The sequence below is a fragment of the Genypterus blacodes genome, unplaced genomic scaffold, assembly GCF_046128005.1.
Source record: "Genypterus blacodes isolate CSIRO-AG114 ecotype Tasmania unplaced genomic scaffold, CSIRO-AGI_Gbla_v1 ptg000011l_1, whole genome shotgun sequence".
Taxonomy (NCBI): Eukaryota; Metazoa; Chordata; class Actinopteri; order Ophidiiformes; family Ophidiidae; genus Genypterus; species Genypterus blacodes.
Genome location: NW_027466825.1, coordinates 329461 through 348010, shown reverse-complemented (window position 1 = coordinate 348010; position 18550 = coordinate 329461). Strand labels below are relative to the sequence as shown.

General features: G+C 45.4%; 2 protein-coding genes across 5 annotated transcripts; one reads left to right on the top strand and one right to left on the bottom strand.

Annotated features, from left to right (window-relative positions):
- Positions 1–4033: 4033 nt before the first annotated feature.
- On the top strand, positions 4034–9337 carry LOC143008029 (phospholipid scramblase 2-like). 2 transcript variants are annotated; one of them, XM_076159583.1, is made up of 9 exons: positions 4034–4396; positions 4530–4622; positions 4750–4833; positions 6313–6620; positions 6710–6752; positions 6837–7057; positions 7910–8071; positions 8298–8459; positions 8548–9337. In XM_076159583.1, the coding sequence occupies exons 3-9, from the start codon at positions 4821–4823 to the stop codon at positions 8605–8607; spliced, it is 969 nt and encodes a 322-aa protein (XP_076015698.1). In that variant the 5' UTR covers positions 4034–4396; positions 4530–4622; positions 4750–4820; the 3' UTR covers positions 8608–9337. The 2 variants fall into 2 exon arrangements, with proteins under 2 accessions (XP_076015698.1, XP_076015689.1); XM_076159574.1 differs by lacking the exon at positions 4530–4622.
- Positions 9338–10628: 1291 nt separating this feature from the next.
- On the bottom strand, positions 10629–17142 carry tnk1 (tyrosine kinase, non-receptor, 1). Of its 3 annotated transcripts, none has more exons than XM_076159561.1 (14): positions 16830–17142; positions 14664–14853; positions 14508–14572; positions 14222–14419; positions 13956–14099; positions 13589–13866; positions 13376–13502; positions 13118–13264; positions 12887–12981; positions 12406–12651; positions 12212–12276; positions 11489–11967; positions 11309–11404; positions 10629–11142 (listed from the first exon to the last, which is right to left on the bottom strand). In XM_076159561.1, exons 2-14 carry the CDS (start codon positions 14824–14826, stop codon positions 10972–10974), a joined length of 2274 nt encoding a protein of 757 aa, XP_076015676.1. In that variant the 5' UTR covers positions 14827–14853; positions 16830–17142; the 3' UTR covers positions 10629–10971. The 3 variants fall into 3 exon arrangements, with proteins under 3 accessions (XP_076015676.1, XP_076015659.1, XP_076015668.1); XM_076159544.1 differs by lacking the exon at positions 16830–17142 and adding an exon at positions 15643–16373; XM_076159553.1 differs by lacking the exon at positions 16830–17142 and adding an exon at positions 15672–16372.
- Between the last annotated feature and the right edge of the window lie 1408 nt (positions 17143–18550).

The following is an 18550-nucleotide window of genomic DNA, read 5'->3' as shown; positions in this document are numbered from 1 at the left end:
GTCATTTTTTTTGTGTTTCACCACTAGAGGGAGACAGTCGACAGGCATCACGTTTGGTATGTTTGACATCAGGAATAATTACAGTGGAGTTGCTCAATATTCACAGCCTTTATGTGAGCAGTGAGATGCTGGTGGTTGCTCTTTATTCAGGTGGATGGTCCCAGTGGAGGTCAGGTTCAGGCTCATTCTGGAAGAAATGCAAAACAAAGATACAGTTGGCAAAAAAGTGAAAATAAAGGGTTGATATCACTGATGAAATTGTTTCATGTCACTGTGGATACATGGGTCCATATGTGTCGGTGCATTACTAACTAGATCAAGAATTGTTCTTAATTTATGAATATAATGGCTTCAATGCAAGAAAAGGCACCTTATTCAATGAAAATTCTCCAGCAGGGTTCGTTTCTCACCTTTCGGTTTCGGAGGCTGGACATTTGGAAACTGCCAATCGTGTCCATAGGTATGATCTTCCTCCTGTAGCGGTACAAAAAGAAAGATGAGCCCACAACATATAAGCACAACTACAAAATACAATGACCTTGGCTGATCCTCCTCCTCACCTCTTTTCATTGCTTTTGCGTTGATGCTGGTGTTGGTGCGGAGGTTGCCGTTGGACAGGAAGGTGTTCCGGCGGGTTCGGCAAAGTCTCTGACTGAGTGGCCTGGCCCGTGACCCCTGCGTCTCCTGCTGAGAGGTCTCCCTGCTCGAAGCGATTGGGCAGGCGGGGGATCAAATCCAGGTCTGGCCAGTTGGTGTCCTGAGGGCAGGGAGGGATTGTCAGATGGCTGGAGGTCACAGGTTTAAAACCCTGTCAGATATTTCTTTGGGCAAAAAAGCAGACCTACCCTTTTGTTTCTGAATCTGCTTGGCAAGGCGATGGCGGAATTTTCCTCCAGCAGCAGGTAAAATGCCAGGAAAGGCAGCACACATCTGGAGCAAAGCATCTGAGCGGACAGGGTCAAGACAACCACGGTCAAATCCTGACTTAGAAGAGAATCCGAGAGCAAATTCTACCTTAACAAGCAGGTTTACACACTTACTTTGTATTCCCACTGTGTCCTTCCACAAAGATGCTGGTTCCAACTCTGCGTCTTCTGAGCTGTTGGCCGCTGTGGAGGGTATTTGTAGCCATACATCTGGGTGGGTTTATATGGGACTCAAAGCAAGGGCTGTTTAGGCTATGTGTGTGTGTGTGTGTGCGCGCGCGCGCAATGACATCGCCGCATTATCAGTGTCAAACCTCTGAGGCGTCTCTAAACGGAGTACTGACAACATCTCTGCATGCATGCACGTACATACACACACTCTTTCTTCTGACGCCCTCTTCCACTGATACGAGTAAAGATGAGAGCATGATAAGGGGCATTGTTTGGGATGTTGTTAATTGCTATACTGGGCTTTACACTGGGGTTGCATGTTGTTCACAGCCACATTAAAACATGTTCTTTGTCATATCTTCCCCCAATCTTCAAGAAGTTACAATTTTGTCATCGTTTCCACTATAAAATATTTAAAAAACTATTAAGTAGGATATTTACTCATCCACCAATGCCTCACCATTATCAATATGTCTATTTGTACATCAATTATCCTGGATCAGCATCAAAATACACCCTGTGATGGACAATTATCAACTTTTAACTTGCAATCAACAGCAAAACATATGGAAATTCTATTGAAATCTGTTAAGTCATCTGCTCACACGACATTCTTAATGGAGATAATCTGCTAAATTGATCTGAAGAGAAGCCATAAACACCAACAATCTAACTTATCGTACAATGAGATGAAGAAAAATGAAAATGAAATAAAGAGAAGCAATCAGATATACTGTTTCACAAATCTGTAACTAACAAAAGTTACATTTCTATGTTAATTTGATGAGTTTGGGTTTTAACAACAGATCAAAATAAAGGCTGGACAGATCCTTCAGATCGATGGTGCCATCAGGATGCCAGTCTGTGTGGCAATCTGGAGAGCTGGATCGCCTCGTTTTGCATGACTTCACCGGTAGATTGCCGCCCAATCCAGACCACACACGCACACACACACACTCACACAGACCTCCACCAATAAAACACACTCCAAGCATCCTCCGCCTGCCTGCTGCCTGCCTGCCTGCCTCCAGAAGACAACACAAAGAGGAGAGACAGGCAGGGAGTGATGGGGTGGGCAGAATGATGGGGTGGTCAGCTTGCAGTGTACGCACATTCAGACACGTTTTCACTTTTCCTCTTTTTCCCGCCCTGTTCTAATTATTTCTATTTTGAGACGACCGGGCTCGCCAAACATAGAGCTGTTGCTGATAGATCAGGCATGTTTAAATAAACCAAAGCAAGGCTGGCATGCGTTTCCTGGGCACTACATGGCTCCGCCTGCCCGCATGTCAGCACAGACAGAGGCCAGATCGTCTGATTATCTCCATTCCAACTGTATCAGGACTGGCTCATTAGGGGCCTGTGTGTGTGTGTGTGTGTGTGTGTGTGTGTGTGTGTGTGTGTGTGTGTGTGTGTGTGTGTGTGTGTGTGTGTGTGTCTCTGTATGTGTGTGTGTGTGTGCATGCTTGTGTGTAATGTAATGTTGTTGATAGAGGATCAAATGTCCTCCCCAGGACGTTAACATGAGGAGAATGTTTTTAAAAATGTGACAGGGTTAAAGGTCAATGGATGGGGTTTGAGCTGATGGGGAATAAATGTGGTTGTTGAAAGTATTATCAAACTCTGTGTGTGTGTGTGTGTGTGTGTGTGTGTGTGTGTGTGTGTGTGTGTGTGTGTGTGTGTATGCTGAGAGATTTCCTTGACACCCCGCCCTGGCCCAGAGCCCTATAAGTATCCGAGCATTGCAGCAGGTGCCAAATATAGAGCCAGCAGAGAGGGCGCCCTCCAGCAGACGCTTGCACCCTCACACAAGCCTTAACAGACTCAAATTGAATGGAAACAAACAATGGCAAAATTAAGATTTGAAAGCACATTGTGCATTAAAAGAGTTTGTGTGTGAGAAGTTTTATTCTGAAAAACAAAAGATGACTATCACATTGTCTGAATTGATTTTAGAAGACATATAAACTAACTTGATCCAAAACAAAGTTATGTTGACTTGTGTATGATACAGGTAACTTCTGTAAGAATTATGCAGATTATTGGTATAATTACGCATTAGTCCTCAAATGTGCTGATTCTGTTTGAATTTGATCATAATTTAATTTTCTTTATCAAGCAGGTCAAAGGTTGTTTTACGTTTCTCCCCTCTGAAAGGATTTGTTATCCAACATAAAAAGGGCTCAGCAGGGCAAACTGACAGCCTTCAAGCCTTATCACCTCCTTTATTAGTCTGTGCCACATGCTGGTCAAAGTCAAACTGTCTTATTTTTCAATGATCAGTTGCAAAGAACATACAATGTTTGTTTCTCTGTCAAACACTTTAAGCTCTTCTATAAATTTACCTCATGTTAACACGGGGTTTAAACCCTATTGTCCTATTTAAGCAGACATTCTCTCTTTTAGAAATTAAAAAAAAAATCTTGATATTTCACCCCCTTCATCTAATGCAAATCTCTAAAAAGTAATGATGTGGGTATTTCACTTTAGAAGATGTTCTCCAATGTGTTCTCAAAGTAGTGTGTCAAATGTGACATCATTCATTCTGTCATTGAATCTATGACATTAGTCATAATGTCATTAACAACTGTGACACAATTCATGATTCCGTTGAACAACAGCTCATGTTCATGATGTTACTACCAACTGTGACATACTGCATGGTGATGATGATGTCACTAACTGCAACAACATTGCTGCAAAATATAACAATGAGCTGAAAGATGTCAAAAGTTTTAAAGGCCTGTTGGGACCAGCTTTATCTATGTTGTAATTGTGCTTTAATCGAGATTTTGTGTTTGACTTTTCATATTTAATGTATTAAGTATGTTTTATCATCAACTCACTCAGTTACATTACTGAAGCATTGGCGCCTCCTCGCGGTGGAACTTTAAACATTGCACTTGCATTTGTTTTTGCCAGACCAGCCTCCTGCTGCTGATGACGTACGCGCGCTATTCCCCCCATTAACTGACAAGAATCGGATGATCTGATGTGTAACTAAAAACAAGAAAGTCTACATCTCTATGATTATTGGAAACGGACAGTTGAGCGTGTTGGAGGGAGTAACATATTTTTCGGGAGAAACGCGGAAGTTCCATAAAACCAATTCATGAAAGGGGAGGAGAAAGTAGAAAGAAAGGATTGGAGGGAGGAGTGGCGGCAGCACTGCGGGCCATCAACTGAACAAGTCGGTACACAGATAAAGGACACTAATACACTTCTGGGCTTTTTACCTTTCTCATATCTCTGTTCTGGATCCCCGAGTTAGCTCAGATCATCACCTAACAACCAGAGAGGTAAGACTTCCGTGGCGTTGCCTCACATTTCCTATTATTTAGAAGAAGTAAGTGTGTGTTTGTCACCATACAAGGGCTTTGAAAGCTGTTCAATAATAACAAGCTCGCTATTTCTGGTCTGTTGGCTCTAAAGAAGCACTGAGTGGACCACCCGGGGGAGAGAGAGAGAGAGAGAGAGAGAGCGAGAGCGAGAGAGAGAGGAGTAATATTTCCTTGAGGATTGTAGGTCAGATATGATCTTGTGAATCTGTGTCATTTATTATTTATTTACTTGTTATCGTTTCTTGTCCTCTGTCCTCATTCTCCTCCTCTTCCCGTTCTGCTTTTGCCGATCCCCTCCCTCATTCTTACAGCTTCCCACATAGACCCAGAGTGACTAGGAAGTGAAGCGTGGCCTTCTTCCAGCTCCGACTAGTGTGACACCATGTCTGCTCCTGGTAAGTGGCTTAACACAGCAGATGGTTCTTATCTCTGTTCCTAGCTGTTTCTTTAACCCTGTTGGGCTCAAGAACATTTCATCATGCAACTCCGAAGGGACAGACAACTCTTTATTTTAAAGTTTGCAGACTTTCTCACTGCAGACCACACGGCAGTGAACGTCTTTATATCCCACCGTATCTTACTGAGCAACCTCAACCTCCCCAAAAGTTCTGAAATGAACTTGCATTCCTCAGATTTTTGTACGGAAACTCACATGGGTGGGAACGCCTCCTGATTCAGCCTTGAATACTGTGTTTCGAAAGAGGACCTTGGAGGTGAAAGGTGCCGTTGTGTCACATAGTGTAGGCGGGTGTGTCTGTATGGGTGAGGAGGGGGGGGCGGCGGCTTAGCTGTGAACATGCTGGTTAAAATGTTTGTTTGTCCTGCAAGTAGAGAAATGGAATGCGGAGCCTTAAACATCACTGAACATCCTCTTTCATTCCCACTTGAATTTAGGATCTCAGCCCATAGGTGGCCACGTTTGTCATTATTAGTTAATAAAATGACCTCCAAAACAGGTTAGCGGACTTGTTTGGGGCCCATTGTTGGAAGTACTCAAACTGACAAAATCCTGTTCGGTCAGCTGAATCTAATCTGTCATCAGTACAACAGCACACACACACACACACACACACACACACACACACACACACACACACACACACACACACACAAGCGCCATAAAGAAGGTCAAGTGGCACAGATACAGGGAACAAGGGAACTCCCTCCTTGTTCAAATAAACTTTTAATTTGAAAATTCTGCCCTTAATATGAAAGTCTTGGGAATATTAGGCCACAAGTTTGTCACGTTGGTCCTCTCTGAGAGCCGCTCTGTCCTGTAAAAACATTCAGTGTGACACATTCCGGATTTCCAGCTATTCAATTACTTTTTCCACATTCCACATGTTGTTCGTGTCGACTTTCAAATATTCAGCAAATGACTGAAAAGCGCCCGAGCGATTCATCACGACGACAGTGAGCTCAAGGTACATAAGGCATCCTATGTAACCTGATAACACCACGATGATAACCTTTGGGAGCGGCGTGTAAAGCTTGCCAAAGCAGAGAAAGTGGCATTGTTTTGTATTCTGGTATTCTATTTAATCATATTAGAAAAGGGCAGACGTGCATTATGAGGTCGGAGCAGAATGCTATGCAGGATCTACAGGAGCCACCAAAATGAAAGTCACATGATGGAAGCAGCAGGGAGAGGAACCAAAGGCTTTGTTTCCATTGCCTAACACATGTGAGGCCTGCAAATTAATGATTAGATTTTTATGGCTGCACTTTGAAGCCTGTTGTAAATCGTACTGGTTGTTGTGGCTTACAGGCATCAGCTGTTGGTTGACTGACTGCGCTGGATATAAACAGTTATCAGATGATTCAACTTTTCCTTTTAACAAACCTTTTCTGACATGACATCATCTCTTTCCCAGTTTACCCGTCCTCTCCCAGCCAGCCGCCCTACCCCATGGTCCAGCCCGGCGGCTACTCTATGGCCCCTTACCCGTACCCCCAGGGTGGGAACGGAGACCCCAGTCACCAAGCGCCGGCTCCGGGCTTCAACATGGACTACCAGCCCCAGCATCACCCGGGCCAGCCCGTCATGTACCAGCCGGGACCGGTGAGCCACGGCCCGGCTCCGGGGCAGGAGTACGGCGGCCCCCCCGGTGGGATCTCCCCTGCTCCTATGGCTCCAGCTGCTGCTGTCGGGGTCCCGCCAGGGCTGGAGTACCTCACACAGGTATGAAGAGGATGTTTACTGTATGGTGTAAAATTGGACATCTTTATTGAGTTTATTTCTGCCATGTTGCATCCTCTTCTGCATTTCAGGTTGATCAGATATTGATCCACCAAAAAGTGGAACTCCTAGAAGGTAAATCTTAGTCCAGCTCTCCACGTTTCTTCAGGCCACCCAAGCGAATGTTTCTCATCATCTTCTTTCACTCCCTCGACGCAGCGTTCATTGGGTTCGAGACCAACAACCAGTACGAGATCAAGAACAGCCTGGGCCAGAAGATCTACAAGGCCAAGGAGAAGAACGACTGCTGCACCAGGAACTGCTGCGGCTCGCTGCGCAGCTTCGACATGAAGATCAAAGACAACATGGACAGGGAGGTCATTCGTCTCATACGGCCTTTCCGCTGCGTCTCCTGCTGGTGTCCCTGCTGCCTGCAAGAGGTGTGTGTGTGTGTGTGTGTGTGTGTGTGTGTGTGTGTGTGTGTGTGTGTGTGTGCAAATATGTCAAAGTAAGTTCTGAATAGCCTCATATTACATTGATTTTGCTGGCAAACACAAAGCATGCACCAACTCGGATGTCTATTCAGAGCCGAACCCACTCTGAGTACTCACTGGGTAAACACTTTGATGTATTATTTGTAATATTTGATCAGAGTGTGTCATTCTAATTGTGTTAATTTGGTCAATCTTTAACTACATTAGAGAGAGACAGAGAGAGAGAGATTAGTGTGAACGTGACTGGCTTTGCTTTTTAAGGGGGAGGATTCAAAGTTGGAACAATTCCAACAGCAACAGGAATTTTGGTGATTCCCGAGTATTGAGATAAAAAAAAACGATAAAAAATAACCAATTTAGTGAAGTATCTGCACATTATCTGTAGTATCAAGACACAAAGAGCCGCTGATTCCTCAAGTCCTGACGTCGTTGCGTGCCAGTCAGTTCATGCCGGGTTTTGTTGAGACCATGAATGGCCTTATTGTCAGTCCAAACTATCTCCTAGACTCCCGTGATCCTCTGTTGTCCCTCCACCTCTGAGGCAGTCCTCTGTCTCATGTTTCACCGCTTTGTCGATTGGATACAGCGGTGCTCTCACGGGCTCCGACCCAAATTGCTACACTTTCACACACCGCGTCGCTCTGTTTTGGGCCTTAAACGGGAGCCATGTTGCACGACCGTCAGCTCGCTCACTGCTTGTATGTGAGACAGTTATTTTTAGACACAGTGTCTGCGTCACAGCTATACATTACAATCCATTTTCATTCATGCTCGTGTGTGCTTTCATGTCACCCACAGATGGAGATCCAGGCACCCCCAGGCACCACAGTGGGCTACGTTAAGCAGGACTGGAACCCCTGTGTGCCTAAATTCTCAATCCAGGGAGCCAACAAGGAAACTGTCATGAAACTGGAAGGGCCCTGCTTTGCATGCAACTGCTGCGGGGATGTAAACTTTGAGGTCAGCCTGGCGGATTAGTCAGACAATCTGTTTCCTCCCAGATAAGAAGAGGAACAGACTTTAAAATAGGGAATAAAACAAAAAAGCAAATACAACAGTACATTCACACTGATACATTCAAAGAAGTAGAACCCATCCAAAATTGGAAACATCATGTCTAGAACAAGCTGATTCTTGTTAACTTATCTTAATCCTAATGGATGCTGTCACTCTTATCGCTCTGCAGCTGACAGCCAAAGATGGCGGCAAGCCCATCGGTCGTATTAGCAAGCAGTGGAGTGGCCTTCTGAAGGAAGTGTTCACAGACACGGACAACTTCGGCATCCAGTTCCCTCTGGACATGGACGTGAAGATGAAAGCCGTGCTAATGGGAGCCTGTTTCCTCATCGTAAGCCTATATTCTTATGTTTGGACTTCATGGAATCTGATATTTAGGAGCAATTCAGCCATTTTCCTCCTTGTTCTCTCTTTTGCAGGACTTCATGTTCTTCGAGAAGGTTGGGGACATGAACCAGCGCAGCACCGTCTTCTCATAACAGGAGCCAAGGCGAGTGGAGAGCACGAGAGGGAGGAAGGACTTTTCACCGTTGATCCTTTCTTTCCGTTTCCGTTCTATTTTTGGCGAAAACTCTTTTCAGATTGTAGAATCTCTTTAACATCTTCCTGAGGCCAAACGAAGCCATTGTACTGCCAATCCCAGAATCCTCTGTGATTCACACGGGCCAAACTATTCCATAATTCAGCAACACTTCTTACACTCCATACAGTTTATCAATGACATTTATAAGCGAATCTGTATCAACACTTGTCTCATGTCTCCCTATGTTAATCTCACGTTTTGTGAAGGTATCATTATATACATTTAGCATATATGTGCCATACTGTGGCTGTTGAAATTATAGTACACTTGCCTTGTTTTTTTAAAACAACAGGCTGCCTAGAAAACGTGAATTTTCTGACTGTTTACCAAAGCACTCTTGCTCTACCTCTCTGCTACCTTCCTTTGCCTTTGAGCGTTCGCTGTAACAATCTTATTTAGCTCAGGGTTGAATGTGGAAGCTCTACTCTTAAACCGTCCTGTGCCTTTTTTCGTGGGTTACTGGTTGCCGCGGGGACCGACACAGACCCGAGTGTAACCGCGCCCTCCATTGCTCCAGATGGCGAGTGCATTGAACTTGTGCCAGTGCAGTGGAGAGACACAGAGAGAGGGAGAGAGAATGTGGGCCAGGGTTAAAATGGAGGAGGAAAAGATGAGCCAAAGGGGAACCGGGAGGGGAAAAAGAAGTGGGAGTTGAGGCTAGTGATTGTTTGTGAGAGAGGTGACGTTAACTTTCTCTAATCCGTGTTCTTCCACCACTAATCGCACACAACAGGAGGCTGCGTCTCCTGTTGTGTGCGATTAGTGGTGGTTTTTATCTTGCACAACATTGAAGATCCACCCACATACATGATTCAGGGTGTGTTTTGATCACACCACTAAAGAGCATAAGAGGAAGAGGTCAGAGAAGTTCACCAAATATACATCAATACTGCTCTGGGTGGCTTCTCAGTGTTAATTCACAGTCCTATTACTTGCATGCATAAAGTACATAGCTCTCATATCTGTTTGATCCAATTATTCAGATCTCTTTCACTTTTTGATGTCTTGTATTTGTGAATTTTAGTTTTTTATATAAAGAAAAAAACTGTTTGTCAGAAATAAATGGTAGTATGTAATCTTAAACAGTTTGTCGCAGTTTTTGTGCTTCCCGCTTCTTCTCCAGTTGACGTGGAGGAGATCTGGCAGCTACCGAACGTGGAAACATCTGGTTACAGTTGGAAAAAATGACTTTGCCTGTAGAGGAACACCGACTTGAACCAAAGCCAAACTCTCCTCACGCTGCACAATGTTTTCCCTTCTGTCTTACTGGGTGATTCCCTCTCCTTTTTTCCTGGTTGCCTTGTCTTTCTGCGTATTGTGAGTGAACTGCTCCACCTGATGCCAGAATATGTGAAGTACAAGTGGGCATGTCCAAACACATCCATGAACAACAACTCATTATCTATTGCTTTTATATCTAAAACTTATATTCTCACTACATTTAGTAACATCTACAAGTAAGAGTATTCCACTTTACCTTTCCAGCTTTGTCAACATTTACCCTAGTAAGTCAGTTCAAACATTGAAACTCAAATATTGTATGTTAGCATAAACACAGTGTCAGTTTCACCAAAAAAAACACGACAACACAAACTGGACATGCATCAAAACGTATTCAAGTCCCATAACGGTTCATGTTGCTGCATAAAAATTGTCATTTCAGGGGCCTTATCTAACATTATGACAGGTTAGTTGGTGTTGTAACCTTGTATGCACAAATAACACACAGACAAAGGTATAGATCCAAGCCTGTATGTAAAAACCTAAGATCAAGCAGTTAATAGCTAGAGTAAATACATCTGAGGGGTTTTTTTTTTTCTAAGACCCTCAGAGTAAAGGTTAGTCTGGTTGTGTTGTACAAACCAAACTAAGTATGATAATAAAGTAATAAATTGAGGAAAAACTACACAAAAGACGTCCAGATCATTTTTTATTAAACACATCATTATTAATACAATATGTACAAAATCATTAAGATATAAAACAATTAGAAAAACAAATGTGCAGGATAATATCTCATTAAAATATAAACAGTAGTCAGAGTTCTTTTTTCTTGTTCTTGTCTTTCAACATAGCTTTTCCTTACATCTTCGTATTTGTAACTTCTACATCGTACAGAACGACAGATTTACAGGGCAGATCTCAGTGTAAATGTGTGAGACTGTGTCAATATTGAGGCAGAACGCGACTAAACTAGCTCCGTCGTCCTCATCGTGACAAACGGGTCCAGCGATGTAAACAATAACCAGAAGGTCCGTCTTCAGACTCGTCTTTCTGTGCTCATGGCCGGTCTCTCCCCCGCCGCGGGTCTGTCCTCCCGCGTCACACGGATCAGGTAGCGGCTAGCGTGCTGCAGGTTCCACTGGTATTTGGAGAGGATCCTCATGCAGTCCTCTTTGGAGCAGAGGCTCAGCGAGTACAGCTGCTCCAACTGAGGACACGACATGAAGCGGGGAGATGAAACACGACGATAAGCGATCAATCAAAGATGCATTCAGGACCAGAAGCTACTGGAACATTGAGAACAGTCTCCAAAATGTCCTAAATGTTTACATAAGTATGATAATCACTATTTTTGTCTCCATTCCTGCTCTGACCTTGAGTTGTTGCTGCGCTCTCATTGGGTTCCACTCGTTACGACGAAGTGCACTATGAACCTCTTCAGTGGTCACTCCATGTACGGCCTCCATAACCTAAACAAATCATGGAAAAGAGCGTTTTACCATATAGGTTCCACACCAAAATGCATCTAAACACGTGAGGAATCTGTCTCCTACTTGTCCAATGAGAGCGTCCTTGGTGTACTGTACTTGCGGCGTCTTGTCCCACTCTCGGCCTCTCTCCCTCTCTCTGTTGTCCACGCAGTCGTCCAGCTGAGGCGTGGAGCGAGCCAAGTGCCCCATCTTAACCAGGTTACCGCCTCCCCCGGCCTGCTGAGGCGGCGGCTGGGGCGGAGGTTGCGGCGGCAGGAACGGCGGGGACAAGACGACCTGCGGGGGCCACACCACCTGTTGTACCGTGGGCCTCCGGTCTCGTGCCTGCGGCTTCGTGTTCAGGCGCTTCAGGCTGGGGGGCGGAGGTCGGGGGGGCGGGAGGATGCTGGCCTCGCTGAAGCGGCGGGGGTCCTGTTGCACCACCACACTACGAGCTGCAGGGGGCATCAACTTCCCCTGATTATCCACTCTGACCGCCCCAAATGTCTGAGCTCGGGGACGAGGGGCTCCACTCAGGACCGACTCCAGACTCCGGGACATACCTGGACACAACATTACACAATTTGTTTGAAATTACTTTGAAATCATTCAAGTTTATCTAGTTCATATCAGAAATACATGCAAATATCAGCAGAATAGAACTTTGTGCCTGCTAACACTGTACTTGACCGTCTTTGAGTCCTTTCACACAACATTACATGTATAATTATGATCGTACTCGTTCAGATTTAACACCTAAATATGTACAAAACCTTCATATCTGGCAGCTTTGCGTTTTGTCCCTACCTGCCATTTTCTGCAGATTGGAGTCCTCTTTCTCTCTGGCAGGTCCAGACCTCCAGTTTCCGCTCCTGCACAGGACACAATAACAAACTTGTAAACCACAATAATTGACAGCAGGTGACCTAATGATTGTATTCCTTTAACACACATTAAGAGAACAGAATGGACCAATGAAGTAAATGAGGAGTAAAACTAACTCAGTCAGGTTCTCAGGTGTCCCCCAGCAGCGCTCAGGCTTGATGTCTCCGTGCCCGGAGTGCTGCAGGCTGCCCTTCACCGGGGTTGAGATGTAGGCAGACGCAGAGGCAGGACTGGGCTCTGCGGTGATGGCTGTTGCTGTAGCGACAACGCCGGCTGGGAGGGACGGCACAATGAGACCGGAGGGAAACCAGCCCACCGCCAGCGTCCTCTGGTTCTGGCCCTTCCACTCAGTCAGCTCCAGCCTGCACAGGAACGGTCGAATGCCATTAGTTGAGGTGGACAAAACCTGTCCAGGTATTGATGTCAGGCCTGTGGACTCTTTACTACTCTAATATTTACCATTTCACAGAAGAGTAAAGATACGTAAATGTGTCAAAGTCAACGAGAACTCCTCATGTCTGTGCAATTCACTGTTAAACTCTCAAATAAAGGCTAAAGCTCTTTCTCCCCTAGCCCCCACCCTCCTCTCTCTCTTACCCGTGGTCGATAACAGTGACGACGTCGTTGACGACAAGCGCAAGTTTCCTGGTTTCGGCAAATTCCCTGGTTGCTTTCACCTCCATGGGTTTGGCCTGTGGACGCAGACGGAGATGTGAGAAGTTAATACAAAGACGGATGGAAAAGGTTTTGTGTTCACATCCATCTATCTGTGCCCCCCTGAAACTGGGATTGAAGCACATAAAACAACACAAACGTAAATGTGTTGACCTCTGCCACCACTGTAGTGAGCTGGGAGAAGCTGGGTCGCTCCACAGGGTTGCAGGCCCAGCATTTCCTCATGACGGCGTAGAGTTCCTGCGGGCAATCGGCCGGCCTCTCCAGGCGCTCGCCCTCCCGCTCCACCCGCCACAGAATCTGGATTTAGGAGGTCAGATAGAGACGAAGCATATTTAGCGAACTTGGCAGGGGAGTCCCGTTCCAAATTCTTAACAGATACATTTTCAGATGGAGCAGATTAAAGCTCACCTGTCTGCCAGACAGACCAAACCAGGGCTCATCGCAGTATGTGAACATCTCCCATAGGGTGACACCAAACATCCAGACGTCTGAGGCATGGGAGAAGGAGCCGACGCGCAAACTCTCTGGAGCACACCTGGATCCAACACACAGGAAGTGTTAAACAACGCAAATCTGTTCGGTTTGAACCTCCAGCGCCTCCTTTAGCACCCGGATCCTCACCACGCAAATGGAATTCGCCTGTGCGCCGACATAACGTAGTGATCCGTCTCCTGGGTCAGGCCCCTCATCAGGCCAAAGTCCCCGATTTTGACCATCTCCCTGGACGCCAGCAGGACGTTTCGCGCCGCCAGGTCCCTGTGGATGTACCGCCGACTCTCCAGGTACTCCATGCCGGCTGCGATCTGGGTAGCAAAGAGCCACAGGCGTACCAGCGGATACTCGTACTGCCGTGAGCGTAGGGTGTCGTATAAAGAGCCCACAGGAGCCAGTTCGGTTACCTAGTGGACGAGAGGATAGACGACTTAACGTGAGAAAGATAACTTCTGTTTTTTGTCACTTTCTATCCACGACGGGAAAATTTTTTTACCATTTTGAGCGGCTGAGTGAGCACCACGCCGTACAGTCGGATGATGTTTGGGTGGTCCAAGGACTGCATGGTGGTCACCTCCTGCAGGAAGTCTGTCAGTGTGTCCGTCTGCTTGCTCCTCAATGACTTCACTGCCACGGACAGCTGAGGGGAAGAAGGACGGAGACACAACGAGGCAACTGAGTCGACCGGATATTTACCATCGATTTGATTTGACTGTTTTGGTCATTGATTTAAAGAAAGGATTGTCCCAGTGTGTCTCTCACCACTCTGCCGGTGGGCGTGTGCCACTCGCCCCTCCTCACCACCCCGAACGAGCCGGAGCCCAGCTTCTCTCCCAGGACCAGCTCGCTGTCCTGGATCAGACATGGGAGGGCCCGGCTGCCTGTCTCCTGAGCCGGGCCGCCCCCCCCGCCGCCGCCGCCAACCCCCCACTGCTCACCTCCATCTGGACCTCGCCATCCCTGCAACAGGATGTTTACACAGAGCAGAAATGCAGTACACCTTCATCAAGTTTGAAGGATGTTGTAATGCGATGCGTCGGTTGAATACCTTCTGCATCCGAGGCCGTGCATTGGTCTTGTAGCGTTTCAGAGCGTCCCATAATCTTCTTTGTGCTGGTAAAAGGGGATGAATGATTGAATGGTCTTGGTTACCTAAACAATCTGAAATGATGAAGATGGGACGGGAGACGCCATTCACACTCACCGGGTTTGCTGATCCCAACCTGCTCCAGGTCGCTATCCTTCACGTAGGCAAAGTGCTCCACCCGGGTGATGTTGAGACCGTCCCTGACACGCAGGTAGAACTTCTCCAGCTGGACCTCACACAGGAGATGGTACAACCACTGAGTGTCCTGGTCCATCAGCATGACCTGGCCTGCAGGGCGCCGGCCTGCCTGTAGGGGGGTTACAACATAACAAACATTCCAGTTACATGAAAAATACCTTTGTTTTGGGTATTTTGCCGTCATAATAAGGACATTAACTGGCAGTTCTACCATGTTTTCCAGTACAAATGAAACGCAGTTAGGAGACTATGTGCTTGCTGAGTCTTCCTCCCCCTCATAACAGCGTGTTTGGCCCCACTCGGGCCTATTTAGGTTACCACGGAGACCTAACAAAAATCCCTTGAAGTGTGATGCAAGGGAGACTGCAGCTCTCAGTTTGGTGCCAACATTTAATGAGCTGTTGGTACCTTGCAGTAGTTCAGGGTAGAAACTCAACTTGTCAACTAATTGACTGTTGCTGCTTACTGAGTTATATTACATCAGGATTTGACTTTTGTATGGACAATCAAGATAAGAGTGTTTTGGTATTTTCATATACTCAAATTCACAAACAGTAATGTGTGAAAGCCAATAGGAGAGACGGGTAGAGGTCAGACACATAACATAACATAATATCGACGCTGCTGACTCATTTTAGGGCCTCGAACACATCGTTCCTGTTCGGAATCCTGAAGCTATGTGGTAAGAAAAAAGGCCCAGGAGGTGGAAGCATTTGTGTCTGTGTTTAAGGGCACCAGTCAGACCGGATCCTTTTCACACACTATGTAACGTCAGGAGCCGTATTGAATGTTGACATTATTACTTGTGACACAGCAGAAAGACACGTACCCTCCATTTTCACTCTTAACTCTCCTACCTGCCTTTTTAATGAGCTATCAAAGAAAGGTGAACTCATACCACATGCCTGGGAAATGCTATCCACCTACAGGTTTGCATGCGGCCATAAATCGTCCTTTCGCCGCGTTATCAGCAGTCACAATGAGCACAACAGGTATGAGTCAGGGAAGACCTTCAGCATTCCCCGAGTCAGTCAAGCTCGGGAACTTTCACACGTCAATCGCATGACTCTAGCAGGACGGTTTAATCTCTCAAGACAAGCTTTGAAAATCATGCAAAAGCCAGAGCGTGCCAGTCTGGGCATGCATCGAGGTTTACACGAAGAACTGCACCCAACTGGGATCTCACGCCCTACAACGTCTCACAACAAACTCTAGTACAGAGAACCTCTAAGCCTGTAAACAACAGAGGGCTCTGTGATCTGTCCCCTCTATGTACAGAGCAGTCAATCTTTAACCCGGCCAGCTACCGAACGTCCTCTCTGCCTAATGGCGTGTGTGAGCAAGTGCCTGACTATTCCTTTAATGTGGCTCAGGAGGTCAATGGTTAAACTTTAAAATGATCAGCACCTTTGTTTACCTGCTTACAGTGAGATGTTACTCACACGTGACACCTGCGTCCTTTATGTGAGCCTAAGAACAAATCAAGTTCAAAGGATGGGGCAGAGCTCATACACACACTTACTCACTCTCTCTCTCTCTCACACACACAGAGACACACACTCAGGCATTCATCAAATAATTCCCTGCATAACTTCAGTCACAAGCTAGCTGGTAATCTGAGCTGTGACACACTCTTACGTGACAGACGATGAATCAGAAACTTGTTCCAAGTCAGAAAATGTGAAATATAATTGTACATGTAATTGTTCTGAATAATGATCCATTTATAGACAGGAACAGAGTTGGCAGCACTTTATCACATTTTATACTAATCAGAAAGGCATAAACAGTGGAGACTGTATGTCACACTAATCTTCATGTTTAATTAAACTATATTTGATGCTATTTGCTGAATTTTTGTCCCGTATATACTATCTGGAAACACGTAGATACACTGTGTTTAAACGTTGGAGCATTAGCTGTTGAATCGACTATACAGAAACCGGATGTTAGACTTTAAAGCAATAAAGATAAAACGCTTTTACTATTTGATGCACAATTTCGTGCCGGTGTGAACCTTTTCGAACGTAAACAGTACACACATTACACCACAACAGCCCCACACTGATACACACTGACACTAACCTGCAGTTAATTAAAAATTACGTCAGATGTCCGGTAGTTCACAGCTATTTCTCCTCCACACACTCCGGGGTGAAGTGATCCATGATGGCATCAGAACCTCCAGAAAGCTTCGAAAGAAAATCTCCCGAAAAATCTCAACAGCGCCCCGAAAGCTGAACTAAATGATAGATCCAAGGTGTGTGTCGGGAGTGATCGATTTTAAATGTTACTTTAACCGATGAGTCACGGTTTAGTGGTTGTGGTCTACCTGTATATGTATGTGTGTGTGTATGTGTGTGTGTTCTCTGCTCTCTTCCTAGTTTCTGTCTTGACCACACCCCTTCCTGACTCTCTCACCTGAGCAAATCTCTGCATTGATAACTTCAAATTAAACCATCAACGTCAATCAATCAATAATATGGATTTCCAACATGTAACAATCATTTCAGTAATTTTGTAGTATTTCTTTGAAACATTTAAAATTAAAACAATATCGCCAAATAAATCCATATTTATGATTCGTGTCAATTTGTATCCAGGTAAAAAAATCATGTTGAATTCTGAGTTGTAAGGGTGAATATGGTGATTTACTTTATTTATACATGTCTGGAACAAATAAAACTTTGGGAAATTCCTCATACGTCTGCGTCATTAACAAAGAAAAGATTGAGTAGAAATGATTACTGTACATAATTACACATCATGATTTATTTTCCATTGTTGTTTTTTCCTCTGATAAATGAAACTTGCCATGAGCAATGAGTCTCTCTCTCTCTCCCTCTCTCGCTCTTTCAGTCTCTCCATACCTGCTGTTGTCAGGCAGGTTTGACAGGATTTTTACCTGTTCATCTCAATGAAAGCTCAGTGGCGACAGCAGCACCGGCGGCTTAGTTGCACTTTGCACTTCCTGGTACAGTATCTGTCAGCCGCAAATCCTCCTCCTCCTCCTCCTCCTCCTCCTCCTCTTCCTCCCTCCCCTGGATTACTCAGCTCACACAAAAGGTTGAGTGGAGCAGCCATTCACAGGACCCTGCAAACAGGAGCGGCCCTCCAGATCTGTTTACACCTGTTCCATGCATCATGCAACACACCTAGAAACAGATTCAGAGACAACAGAGGCCATGTCTGTGTTGTGAGATTTTGATCAACTCTGATGCCATTTTTGTCTACTCGATCAATACTAGACGTAACAAATAGTTTCAAAACATCCTAAGAGTTCAGGCGTGCTCACCTTTGACCTTGCAGACTGGTAGTTGCTGGCTCATAACCAGTCATTTCCAGCTTCTGAAGAGCAGCTGAGGCTCCAGGGCTAATGAGGGCTGTGTGTCGGGGGATGTTGAAACTGCTTCCTCTGTGTTAACTCAAGCCTTATCTGAACTTTATATTCTGGGTGGGAAGTTGCTAAGTGTCAGCTTACAGTGTGGGGAAGCTTGTTTTGTCTTTTCCCGTGCTGTGTGTGAGAGTGTGTGTGTGTGAGTGAGAGAGAGAGACAGCGAGGCCTGGTTGGAGGTGAAGAATTATAAATCAAAACAGAATTGTTGGTTTGAACTGGGTATATATTCACATCAGTAATAGCTTGTGTGCAGTCTGTGTGTACGATGCATGTGTGTGCATATATTACTCCTCTGCTGCATATTAATACTACTTCCACTACCACTTCAACAATGCAGTAAAAATAGTATTCAAACAATGTAACAAAGTCTCACTATTACATTACTGATACTACTACTACTAGAACTATT

What these genes read in the sequence shown, in the direction of transcription:
- LOC143008029 (XM_076159574.1), top strand. An exon ending in GTCCCTGCTGCCTGCAAGAG is followed by an intron (nt 7,058 to 7,909) that starts GTGTGTGTGTGT and finishes TGTCACCCACAG; the next exon opens with ATGGAGATCCAGGCACCCCC. An exon ending in GCGGGGATGTAAACTTTGAG is followed by an intron (nt 8,072 to 8,297) that starts GTCAGCCTGGCG and finishes ATCGCTCTGCAG; the next exon opens with CTGACAGCCAAAGATGGCGG.
- tnk1 (XM_076159544.1), bottom strand. Translation starts at nt 15,681, where the DNA reads ATGCAAACCTGTAGGTGGATAGCATTTCCCAGGCATGTG. An exon ending in ACACCTGAGAACCTGACTGA is followed by an intron (nt 12,277 to 12,405) that starts GTTAGTTTTACT and finishes TGTCCTGTGCAG; the next exon opens with GAGCGGAAACTGGAGGTCTG. An exon ending in GAGCGCAGCAACAACTCAAG is followed by an intron (nt 11,143 to 11,308) that starts GTCAGAGCAGGA and finishes TCGTGTCCTCAG; the next exon opens with TTGGAGCAGCTGTACTCGCT.